Raw genomic sequence first — 12,864 nt, 5'->3', positions numbered from 1 at the left:
CAAATGTCGGTGTTTCTCATCAGAGGATGATGTGAAGCCCTCAGTTTTCATGCTCTAAAAACAGCACAGACCTACGTGACGCAACGTTCTACTGTTGCGGGTGATTGTTGGCATCTGTTGTGACCTTCATTCATCCTGATGTACACTTTCCATAAACTAGGAACACACACGTGGTTGTCGATTCAGGTTCTGCTCTCCAGCAGGTCTGCGAACGCTGGGAATCTTTTTGCGTCCCAAGATTCGATTTCAGTTGATTCTATGAAAGTGGCGATGTGTAAACCTCTTTGGATTCTGAGACCTACGGGTCATTAACAGCGTTGCTCCGCAATGCTTGAAAAGGTATTAGTTAAAAACTGTACAATGCCCCATTCTTGAAGCGGGCCTTGAACCACTCGCCAGGCTACACAGTCCTGCTCTGAGCTGGTCTCTGAAAACAAGGGAAATATCAACGCAGCTCTAATTACGGAGCAAATGCTCTCCGATAGGTTCCGAATCTGTCAAAGCATTTCCTGTAATTTGGCAAACATAATCCACCAAAGAGTGTGTTAGATTATTGTTTGAATAGAAAATAAGAATCCCTATCGATCGCTGTTTAATGTTATATCTGGTTGTCATCTATCAAAGAAATCACACAAACCCAAGTGTATCACATCAGATCACTGCAAACTGGACATTTTCTATGCATATATTTTAACATTTTTAATTGGTAATAAAAAGAGTGTTAAATTCTATCCTCTATTCTAACTTTTCAGAATGTTTCAGGTTTAGGTATCGAGATATTTAGGAAGGGTATCATAATCAAAGTCACAATTTTAATATGCTGCCGTCAGCAAGAAGAGAACTACCTAACGAACGACCAACAATAGTCAAAAGTAGTTTAAAGCTGTTCCGATTGTAAACGCTCAGAATCAGGGATTAAAGAGAGAAAGGAGACGTGATCCTTCCCCCCACAATTGCTGGTGTTGGAGTGGTGATGACCATACGGATGACTTTTAATGTGAGCCGCATCTTTTCTACCATCTACTCGTAAAGGACAAAAATGTTGGCCGTCATTTCCTCTCTGACGCGTCCTGTCAGCCAACGTCAGAGTACCCTGTTCCTCCTCCATTGCGACTGTCCGTCCTCCGTGACTGACAGCCGCTCTCTGTCTGTCCGCTCACACAGGCTGGTGCTCTCGTCCGTGTCGGACTACTTCGCGGCCATGTTCACCAGCGATGTGAGGGAGGCCAAGCAGGACGAGGTGAAGATGGAAGGAGTGGACTCCGATGCATTGTGGGTCCTGGTGCAGTATGCATACACAGGTACCCAGACAAACACACACACACACACACACTGAATCGCCACGCTGATGCGCAGGCACGTGCACAGATAGAGCCTAGTGGTGCTCAAGCACCAGCCCTTTTGCCCTGGATGAGTAAAGTGCCCTTTTTGCTGGAGCCCACTTTTTTCATTCATCAGGATTTAAGAATACAATTTACTCTCTCTGTCATCAAGTCCCCTCAAATGTGTTTTAATTAGTGCTGTGAAAAATAACGCGTTAACTCAGTTAATTAAATTACAGGATTAACTAGTTATTTTTTTTAACGCATTTAACGCATGCGCAGAATGAGCTTCCAATCCGTCTGTTGTTGGTCGTCTCGAACCAGCAGCATGTCATTCTGTCTCTAGTGTCGCGTTAACACGACTCCGATCTCTGTCTCGCGCGCCGCAGAGCTCGGATGCGGGCGTGTGCGCGCACATCGGGACGAAATAAAGTCACTTGCACCCACCCCCCCCCCGTCAACAACTCTTCTCTCGGCTCGCGCCGCAGAGTTCCGATGCAGGTCTGCGCGCATCGGGACGGAGCAAAGAAAAGTCACTAGCCCCCGCCCGCCCTCCTCCACTTCCTCCTCCGCGCAGTGCTCCTCGTGCCACCAAACGGGTGCACCTCCTTCTCCTCTGACCCGCAGCATCAGACATACAGGTCCTGACGGTGTTTGTCCCCTGACGTTGTTTTGTGATAAATCAACCACAACATTAGCGCTGCTGAAAACATGACTTCACAACTGGTCCGACGTGTACTAAAAAAATAAACAGACAAAAACTCACGTAATCCGTGATTTCAAAGCCTCGTCCAGCTGTTTACTGTTTACTGACGCAGGGCTCTCAAGTGTCACGCATTGAGCGTGAGACTCACGCATTTCGGTCTTAAGTCACGCACTCCCGCCACACATCGTATTTCTCACGCTGAAAAAAACTCTCGGCTATTTAATGTTTTAATGTGCCGCAGCGCAAACATGAGCTGGCCGCGCTGCCCTCACCGTGGAGGAATCAAGCGCTCCCCTGGAGTTCTGCTGTGAGGAGCCACTTATCAGCCAATCAAAAAAAAGAAATGGGCTACACAATAGCCAATCAGAAAACAACCCGTATCTGTTGTATCTGGGTGAGATTTAATCCAGCAACCAATGAAAATAAAGCATCCTGTAATTGCGCGCGACTGACTAATATCCGAAAATTTCCGTCTGGGGGGGGGGGGGGGTGCTGCTGATGGAAATGTCACGCTTGCCTGTCTTCAAAACTTGAGAGCCCTGCTGACATTAGTTATGTTTAGAGAATAGAGAGATGGAGAGAGAGAAGAGGGAGGGAGAGAGAGAGAGAATTCATATTCCGTTCTATTTAACAGGGGCTAGTCTAGGATTTGCGTGGCCAGACTGAAAAAGAAATCATACGGCCTCTCTTGTTCAGAGGTCCGGGCCAAATGTGGAGGGCCTTAGTTTGAGGACCACTGCTCTTGGCTGTTGATGTTTATCAATATCGCTCATTTTGAAAATGACGTCAGAGGGCAATACTGATCCGTATCAGACCAGCGAGGAGGGCAATACATGGCTGGCATGACGACCCATTAGCCAATCAGAATGCTTGTACTGTTGTTGCTATATCATAATTCATCTTTATTCATAAAGAAAATGTAAGCTAGTGGTCTGATGCTGCCAGAGGAAACGCAGGTCGAGGACAGCATCATCAGTGTATTGATGCTAATGTTTCAACTCTGTCAGAATTTTTTTTTTGGCATTGGGTGCCCTTTTTTTGGGTTTGAGCACCTGCCCCCCAAAATGTCTGTGCACGTGCCTGCTGATGCGGAATAAATAGGTCTGTTTCTGGTCTCAGTACTGTGCAAAAAAATAAACCAGTCGCTTGAGTCGATGGGCGGTGTCACTATTGATCTCAAAACCTTTTAAATAATAAGACACTTCATATTCAGTGGCTCTGTCTTTCATCCATCTTCCCTTCTTTGTCCTCCAGGCCGGCTCGATCTGAGGGAGGACACCGTTGAGTCTCTGCTGTCGGCCTCCTGCCTGCTGCAGCTGTCGGCAGTGGTCCAAGCTTGCTGTTCGTTCCTCATGAAGCAGCTCCACCCCTCCAACTGTCTGGGCATCCGCTCCTACGCCGACGCTCAGGGCTGCAATGACCTGCAGCGGGCCGCTCACGCGTACACCATGGTGGGTTTTCACGGCCAGTTGATCTCTCATACCCTCCAGTGTTTGCTGAGACACCGCGAGGGAGTGAATGAAACAACTGTCTCTGGAGGGTATTGATCTGAAAACGATGTAGATTAATGTAGACCACGGGTGATTTTGATACTGAGTTGATGAAGTGAGAACAGTAAACGGGCTTCTTTCGCCGCTTCCATCCACAGACTTTCTCTCTGTGCAGTTTTCCCCTGGTCAGACCTTGATGCTATTCTGGGTAACAAATTGGTTCGTCATTCGCAATGAGCGGCACACACCATTATCGGCACAATGGCTGTTTTCAGCACAGGGTTGCTATGGCGACTGTGAAATAGCTCCTCCATCGACTTGATTACTTCTCCTTTCTTTCTTTTCTTGTTCTCTCTTGTGTTAGCTCGTCCGTCTCTGTCGGTGCCCATCGGTCCTCTCTTTCTTCCTTTTTCTCTAAAGTGGATTATTGTTCAACTTTAATCCGTGGTAATTATGTCATCGAGGTGGCTTCATCTGGTCTGCTTGCACTTGTAGCTCACAACATTATTTCAGCCAATGTGTAAGAGCTGCACAATAAACTGCGTGGAGAGAAATCAATATTATCTTTTTTCTTTAGATTTGTAATGTTTTATTTATATTAGGGCTGTCAGCGTTAACGCGTTAATCTATGCGATTAATTTGGCCGCGTTAACGCACTAAAATATTTTAACGCAATTAACACAACTTTGTTTACTTCCGGTGTGCCTTGAAGTTTTTACACTCCTCTGAGTGTCAAACCGCGGCAATACGCTTTAACACTGTTTCCGTTTTTAAAACAATTATTTCTCCGCGAAAATAAGGAGCAGAAATCAGTTTAAACTCGTGGATGAATCAGTCGGGTTTCCTCCTGCTCCTCCTTCCTCCCGTCTCCCCCTCTGATACACAGAGGAACGGAGGGGCGACGTGTCGGGTGACGCGGCGCGGAAAGAACTCGTCACACGAAACCTTCACCGTGATTGGTCAATCCGTTTGTCTGTCAACATTTTGCGAAAAAAACAACCAATGAACACTCAGTAAATCACAAAGGACCTCCCACCTCACAGGTTAGGCTCATTCGCAGCCTGTCAGTCAGAGAGCAGAGAACACGGCACAAGGACAAATGTGCCTCATTGAATAGAGCTGAGATTGTTCTGGAATGTTTGATGTAGAACACGTGGGTATGTGTCATATGAAAACGCCTTTAAAAGGTGAATTTAAATTTTTTTGTAAAATGGAGAAAATGAGCCCAGCCTCCAGAGGGTTAACGTGACATATGTGAATGTCAGTCAGTCACCAAGGCCACTGGTTCTGCTGCTGTTCAGTGTTAAAGATGACAGGACCAATGGGGTCTCAATATACTTCTTTTTTTTTGTTGCTAATCTGGATGTTTCACTGAAGAAACAATTTATCATCCACGATATTAAATACCTCGCTGGCACTTTATAGGTAGGAGCCTCTTTGAAAACACAGCTCTGTGTGAAGTTTTGTCTTTAAAAAGAAGAAGAAAAAAACTTTTAATCGCGATTAATGAATTTCAAAATGTGCGATTAATTAGTTACTTTTTTTAAATCGATTGACAGCCCTAATTTATATGCATCTTATCATATTTACATTTGACATGTTTTCTCCCCCTTTTCTAATACACACATATAACACCTGCCTCAAATATATCTTCAATCGCACACAACAGCACCAACCATTGTCATCATCACTTGGCACAAATACTGAGCACAGTGTGGGCTCACACTGAAGACATTTGTATTCTGGGCTCTATGTTTAAGTCCATCCTAGTTTGTGTCCATCATTTGATTCTCAGAAGATAAGGCTGCGTCCTATTTTGATAATCAGGTAATCATTTGAGTCATTCTCTGGTTCCAGGTTCTTAATTCTTGAAGCATTGTATTTTGTGACGGCATGGATTAAGTGTCTTTTGTAAAGTTGCCTCTGACATTTATGAATTTTTTGGGACATTGATTTACGTGGATAATGGAACTGGTTGGTTGCAGCCCTGCTCTTTACTTTAAAAGGACATAATAAACCTAAATGCCACTATTCTTGGTACTAAAACAAGGTATACAGTGGTACGAATGGTTTTCACACTCAAACCAGGATTCAGCCTTAGTTAGTAGTGAAGAAATGTTGTTTTGCTCGCTATCTTGTATAAATAACTGAATCATTCCAACCTCTTGTTGCCCCTCTTGTCTGCATCTCTTCGTCCATCTCCCTCTGACCTTTCTCAAGCCCTCATTTCCTTCCGTTTGTTTCTCTCTTCATGCCTCCTTCTAACCCCTTGATCCCTTTCCTCTCACCACTCATATCTTTCTATTATTATATATTTTTTTACCCCTCCACTCGTTCCGTTTTTCATCCGCAAGCTGTTTTTCATTAATCCAGTCTGAAGTGACCTTCCTACCTTATGACCATGTCATCTCTCTGTCCACCAGGAACACTTTTTAGAGGTGGTGGGAGGCCAGGAGTTCCTGTTGCTCCCGATGGAGGAGATGGAGAGGCTGATCACGTCGGATGACATCAATGTGCCCGACGAGGAGACCCTGGTAACCTCTCTGCTGACGTGGGTCCGCCACGACACCGACGTGCGACAGCATCACCTGCCCTTGCTGCTGGCTAACATCCGACTGCCACTGCTGCAGCCACAGGTGAGAGCTGCGTCGAACACAATCACACATCGCACCGTTGTGGCTGACTTATTTAAGGCGACACTTATCGTTATTTCCATAATGACGCTCAACGTGAAAGCGATCTGAAAGGGGTCGCTCGTAATGATGAACTTACGGAGAAAAATCACCGAAATCCGCAGCTTTACGGTGCTTTACACCGAGTCTCATTGTTAAGCTGTCCAGCCCTCAACTTTATTGTCTTGCTTCACTATTAGCCTTCTTGTAACACTGTTTAAAAAAGCGAACACAGTGAGCGACTCGCTGGCGAACACAATGGAGCACCAGGTATTTCCCTCAGCAGTCAGAAGGGACCAAAAGGATGGAGAGTATCGGAGTTACATTCCCCAGGGAGACGCAAACGACTCGTGAATGATAACGTTGGATAACGTGTTGCCCTTCTTTTTCCTTGCCCTCTCCCTCCCCCATCCTTCTCCACCTCCTCCGGGCTCCGGTCCTTCTCTCTCTTTCTCAATCCTCTATGTGCAATTGAAGGGACTTTAATCATTATGCTAACTGTAGATCACAACCATTACCCTGTCGCCCATGTGCTCGCCTTTGTGGTGTTGAAGTGGGTGCATGTGTCTCCCCCTCTCTCCTCTTCCTTCAGTGGCAGAGGATCCAGACTGGTAATGTGGTGCTGAGAAGTTGATATGCCAGGCAGAGCCTCGGTTACTGCCTAGAGCGTCAAATGCACACACAAAGACACACACACACACGTTTTTACCCTTAATTAAATGTGATATATCTTAACTGAAGCAAGATCATCTGTTCTCTTCATCTCCCTCATCAGTTGTTTCTCTTACTATTTATAAAGGCACTGTGGTGATAAATCTCCCCCTGTGGCCCCCACCCCCTCCTCTTTCCATCTTCTCCGCCTGCGTCTGTACATCTCCCAGGTTTGCATCTGATGAGGTGTGAACACCTCAGATATAGGGCTTTGCTCAGCTGGAATCCCAGGCTGCTGTAACATGTAATCAGGCGAGAAGATGGATGGCGGAGCGGTAAAGCGGTGGAATAGCGTGAGAGCAGAGAGAGCAGAAGCAAGACGGTCAGAGAGCTGAGGGCTGATTCAACCTTGGAGTATATCACCACCACGCTAAACGGATAAATGTGTTCACATTCAGCAACCTAATGAGCGGCGACGCTGCCAATGAAGTGACGTGTGAACCTCACACAGAGAGCCGATCGACATTCATCGAGCAATTAGTCAGCTCTGCATCTCGGCCGCCGTACGATTGCTCATCAAAGGGACGCCAATGGAGCATAATGAAAACCGTTAATCCTTTTTTTCCTCATTATCACAGACGCATACACACTCAGTCTTATCTCAGAGGTGCATCTGGGGGCTGTAGATTTGACGTTGCACACCAAACAGATTGGCAGGGCGCTAAGTGTGCGTGCCGATTTGTCTAAAAAATAGCAGAAAGAGACAAACACCTGCCACATATTTCCTTGTTTGCTTAACTTTCTGACAAGCTGTCCAAAACCCAAATATTTTCTGTTTTTCCAAAAAAACACAGAATTGTTGAAATGAAACCGAGGCTGCTCTCACAGCTGTAGTTTGGTTCTATTCGGTCCGGACAGTTCACGCTGCCTATTTACAAACCTACCAAGAGGAGTAAAGATGGAGTTATTCAGACTGTCGGGGAACTTGTTGACTGATAAGTTTTGTCCATTGTCATCCTGCATCATCAAATTCTGGTGCTGGACGGAGGTTTATGCAGCACTTCAATGCTTATGATGTGTCTATTTATGTTATTTCATCAATAACTGATTATTGGCGTTAATAGTATTATTAGACTGAAAATCGGCCGCTTGTTATGAATTATGACCAACGGGACCATAAGGGCCCTGGTGATGATTCAGGGTTTCATTACCGTGGGATCACTGACAGCTGGTACACCAGCTCCGTCTGATCGGTCATTTGTTCCAAAGCAAACACTTTCGGTGTTAATGCATTAACAAGATTCTGGTATTTAGCAGGTGTCATGTTTATCATATTAGTTTAGTGGGTTAGCATGCTAACACTAGCAAAGTACCACTAAACATGAAATACAGCTGAGCTTAAGCTGATGGGAATGTGGGTTTTGCTGGTATTGTTGGTTATAAACCAAAGTGTTGGACAATGTCAAATATTGAACCAATTATGGGGCAAAAAGTTTGGATCTACAAGGTTAGTCTGTGTCATTTTACCGTGGATACCTGTCTCCTCTGGGGACCATGAATGTGTAAAAACGGACGATTGTCATCCATCTAAAATGGCTTGAAAGTATCAAAATATGTGCAAATAAACATTCTATAATTCGGCTAATTGATTCATTAAAACCCAATCTTGCTCCGCAAATGAGAGGGGAGTCTGTGTGGGACTGTGTGTGTGTTGGTCACGGCGGACAACGTCCACGCTGGAGACGAAGAAGGAGGGACGACTTCCTCACTCCCCACCGCGAGGTAAAGAGACGACAGAGAGAAGCAAGTGGGACTCCTGCAGGACTCCGCCTTGTCTCGCCCTCCACATTCAATCCGTCACAGCGTGATGGATAAATAGCTCAGGAGAGGACAAACACGGTCGTCTATCTCTGTCCCTCTTGATTGCACGTCCAATCAAATGAGTGCCGAAATGGGGTTAGCCGTCATTCGTCCCTCGGTGTGTTCGTGTGCAATTGAAGTGTGGGTTCACCCTGGCGTGTAAGCGGCTTATCCATTTACCACGCTCGCTTTACGCTCGCCAGGTCTGGACCGAAAAATGCATTTCATGGTAAATTACCGAATTGAATTATTTGGGCCGAATCTTTCTTTTTGCGATGGCGGACAGCACGGAGGGAAAAAAGAGGGAATTTTTCTCCCTGCTTTATCACACTCGCAACATTTCTTAACCTCCCCACTGGCTTCTCTCTTCAAGCAACACACACATAATGTGCAGGTATACACACACACCGCTAAGAAACCTCAAATTACTCTTATAAATCAATGTGGCTTCTCTAGAACTTCGACTGCTCTCCATCACTGAACACACACACACACACACACAAATATGCAAACACACACACCCATCTAAATGTAAATCATGTAATTCTTGCCTTCAGGGAAAACCTGCTTCACACCGCCCAGCTTCTCTCACAGGCAGTGATTTTTCCGTGGATGTATTTTAAGGAACAGACAGACTGAAATGCTGTGTGTGTGTGCGCGTGTGCGTGTGGTGAGACATCATAGATAAGGTTAGAGGGTATGGAGTAGAGAGCTAATGAGATGCTGAGGACAGATTAGTCCTCCAGTGTGTCAGATGATTGTGTGTGTGTGTGTGTGTGTGTGTGTGTGTGTGTGTGTGTGTGTGTGTGTGTGTGTGTGTGTGTGTGTGTGTGTGTGTGTGTGTGTGTGTGTGTGTGTGTGTGTGTGTGTGTGTGTGTGTGTGTAATGTTCTCTGGTCTGATCTAATCCCTCAATCAATGAGAGAACAGCTTTCTTTCGAACCACAATCAGCGATAACATTGCATCCCACACATGCAGTACACACGTAACCCATATTTTCCGGACTGCTTGTTGACTGCTCCTCTTTTTATTTATGTTTGCGTAGATCTTGGCCGACCTGGAGTCCAACCCTCTGCTGCGAGACAGTATGGAGTGCCAGCGACTGCTGATGGAGGGCATGAAGTATCACCTCTTGCCCCAGCGCCAGCCGCTGCTTCAGAGTCCCCGGACCCGGCCCCGCAAGGCCACGGTCGGGGCCATGTTTGCCGTAGGGGGCATGGACGCGACGAAAGGTACACACAACCAGACTACAGATACACTAGGTTATTATTATTTGTACAACTATTAATACCAGCGGTAACGGTTTGTGGCTGGTATTGTTTTCACCTTCTGAGTCTGTGATCCCACCTGTAGTTGTAGTAAGTGTCTGTATCTGATCATTTGGTAAATGGTACACAGTAGAGAACAGGCCATAAATGAGATAACCAGGGATGTTCAGCGCCTCGGATAGAGCTGCAATTATTAGTCAATCAACAACAAATTAATCAGCAACTGATTTGTCAATCAATTTATTTCCTTTAAAAAAAATTTAAAAAATGCCAGGATGATGTGGTTTTTAATTTTTCAGCTTATTTTTTCTTTGTCTTCTATACTTCTGAAGTAAGTAAGTCTCATTCAGCTTTGGGACATTTTTTATTATTCTCAGTCATTTTACTCGCCATTGATAACTAATAAAACAATAATGACTTGTTGCAGCCCCGAATGCCAGACCCTGACAAGATGAACCAGCACAAAGATATGTTCTCTTGATTCTGGCCTGATGGAATAATCATCCGTCATTTTGTAATCATGAGAATACGTGGGCAGACTTTAGCAGAGATTACCATAACCAGAGCTCATTGATCAGTGGGGGTGTGAAGGCTCACACAGTACACGGTAAGGGAGTGAGATTAGTAACTTGGTAAGTAAATGAGTGCATCAGATTAGTTCTTCTGTTGGTTCCTCTAGGGGCCACCAATATCGAGCAGTACTGCCTGCGTCGGGACACGTGGAGGCAGGTAGCCACCATGAGTGGACGGAGGCTGCAGTTTGGTGTCGCTGTCCTCAACGGCCGTCTGTACGTGGTGGGCGGCCGAGACGGACTCAAGACCCTCAACACCGTGGAGTGTTACAACCCCCACAGCAAGGCCTGGAGCGTCATGCCTCCTATGTCCACGCACAGGCACGGCTTAGGTGAGCCCCGAGAATCAACACACATCGAATATACGTACATCGCAAGCTTGGAAAGGTCAATTGGGCCAGTTATTTTAAGAGGAAGGGTTATGTCTTTTTTCACTTCTATGTCAGGGAGGTCAAAGGTCAGTTTCAGCTACGCCTGCACCTCAACAGTAAGTGATTCAGAATAGACTGAACCTGCATATCTTGTTTGAAGGACAGGCACACTGCAAGTGACACAGTTACGATGACATCATTCGACGAGGCCTGCTGTGCTGCTGATCCGTTATTTGTTTGTTTTTTTGGAAATGTGTGCGTGTGTTCAGAGATTCACAACGCACATCTGGCCCCCCACAGATGTTTCGGCAGATAAATCCCCTGAGTGTGGAGGTGTCAACGTGCTGCTAACTGCACGGCTGATGCGGCGGGTGTGGTTGCACACACAATGAAAACTTGCAACCTTTGGTCCGACACGTGCGTGGCGTGATGAGCTTGAGCACGCTGACGGTGGTTTTGATGAGTTGCTGTGATTTAATCCCTCACGTGTGGTTGTGTTAACGCAGGCGTGGCCGTCCTCGAGGGGCCAATGTACGCAGTCGGAGGACATGATGGCTGGAGCTACCTCAGCACAGTGGAAAGGTAAGGAGGCACTTCACACATACGCTTTACTCTGTTATCTATCTGCTGTGCACAATGAAGTGACAATTTCGAGACAGTTGAAATTGCTTTTCATAAAAAGAGCTGAGAGCTGTTTCTGTAGATTTTCCGCAGCCTTTAGTCATTTAAGGCCCACTGATGATTGTTAAACAAATAAGAGTTAATAATCGTGACTACAACAATATAAATAGGTTTTGCCTCTGTCGACTGTAATGATGAATATAAAATAAGTATTCTGCTTACTGTCACTTAAATCCCAATTAAATGTATTCAGGCTCATATTTTGTCAGGCTCTATAGGCACGTTATCCCTCTACCTGACATCATGCTAATTAAACAGAACCGGTCACTGAAATTGTGCTTTATTTTAATTTGCTGTTTTGTTTGTTAATTATGTTCTTTCTTGAGCACATTTAGATACGAAATAACTATTTGTAAATGTGTTTATTTAATCATGCTATTTGGCAGTACCTCCGTTGCCCAATAGATGAGGGCCAGAATATGAAAATGATGTTGTTGCTAAAAACATGCAGTGATGTAAAAAATGAACTCTTAACTGCACTGTTTATTCCATCACGTGTTGAACTTTCAGAGGTGAGATTGTTTTATTATGAGCAGGACTGAGAAGTTGCTATCATCATTTCCACCAGGTGGGACCCTCAGGCCCGGCAGTGGAGCTTTGTCGCAAGTATGGCAACACCCAGAAGCACGGTGGGAGTAGCTGTCCTCAACGGCAAGTAAGTAAACCCACTCACCTCCAAGTAAAATATTCAATACAAGCACAGTCACCGTTATATTGCACATGCCTTTAGTTGTCTGTCTGTTTGGGACATTTGTTTTCTTGACATTTTGCTCTTGTTGCTTGGACTCGCTGTGAGACTTAATCATAAAATAGAGTATAATTTATACTGTGTAACTGTACACTTAGAAATACTGCACCACCCACCTCATTATCCTCACCCACTGTGAGGGTATAGAAATAGTCAATTAATAAGATGAATCCAGTGCTTGTGGTTTGGAGAGCAGTGACTTATGGATTTTTGTCAGCATTTTTCAACATCAGTTTTTGGTCCTGCAGAGAAGCACCACAGTGTTTTCTTCTGGAGGAAAAAACAAACTCTGACTTTGTTGTTTGAGAACTTTCTGAGAGCTCCACACTTTGCTTGTTCCAAGGCAACACAGGTACGGTTATGTTACTGTACCCGCCGCGCCTTTTTACCGCGCGACGCACTGCAGCATCAAACGGCAACGGATAAGGTGACACAGTGTCACAATTGCAAACACACACTCACACACACAAACAAATGCACACACTCTCACATATTTGAGTAGGGAAGTTCAGGACTTGAGTCT

The 12,864-nt window shown here is 45.3% G+C and overlaps 1 protein-coding gene across 2 annotated transcripts in view; it reads left to right on the top strand.

Annotated features, from left to right (window-relative positions):
* The window catches only part of klhl5 (kelch-like family member 5), a 30,487-nt gene that overhangs the window by 10,565 nt on the left and 7,058 nt on the right, over positions 1-12,864 (top strand). For both annotated transcript variants that reach the window (XM_056409785.1, XM_056409786.1), the window contains exons 3-9: positions 1,165-1,301; positions 3,283-3,479; positions 5,942-6,154; positions 9,747-9,933; positions 10,649-10,873; positions 11,419-11,494; positions 12,162-12,248. In XM_056409785.1, coding sequence (XP_056265760.1) covers positions 1,165-1,301; positions 3,283-3,479; positions 5,942-6,154; positions 9,747-9,933; positions 10,649-10,873; positions 11,419-11,494; positions 12,162-12,248 — 1,122 coding nt within the window. The remainder of the gene's footprint in view (positions 1-1,164; positions 1,302-3,282; positions 3,480-5,941; positions 6,155-9,746; positions 9,934-10,648; positions 10,874-11,418; positions 11,495-12,161; positions 12,249-12,864) is intronic.

Source organism: Pseudoliparis swirei, chromosome 24 (genome assembly GCF_029220125.1).
Source record: "Pseudoliparis swirei isolate HS2019 ecotype Mariana Trench chromosome 24, NWPU_hadal_v1, whole genome shotgun sequence".
Lineage (NCBI taxonomy): Eukaryota > Metazoa > Chordata > Actinopteri > Perciformes > Liparidae > Pseudoliparis > Pseudoliparis swirei.
The sequence above is the reverse complement of the archived record's forward strand: the minus strand, read 5'-3'. Positions and strand labels throughout refer to the sequence as shown.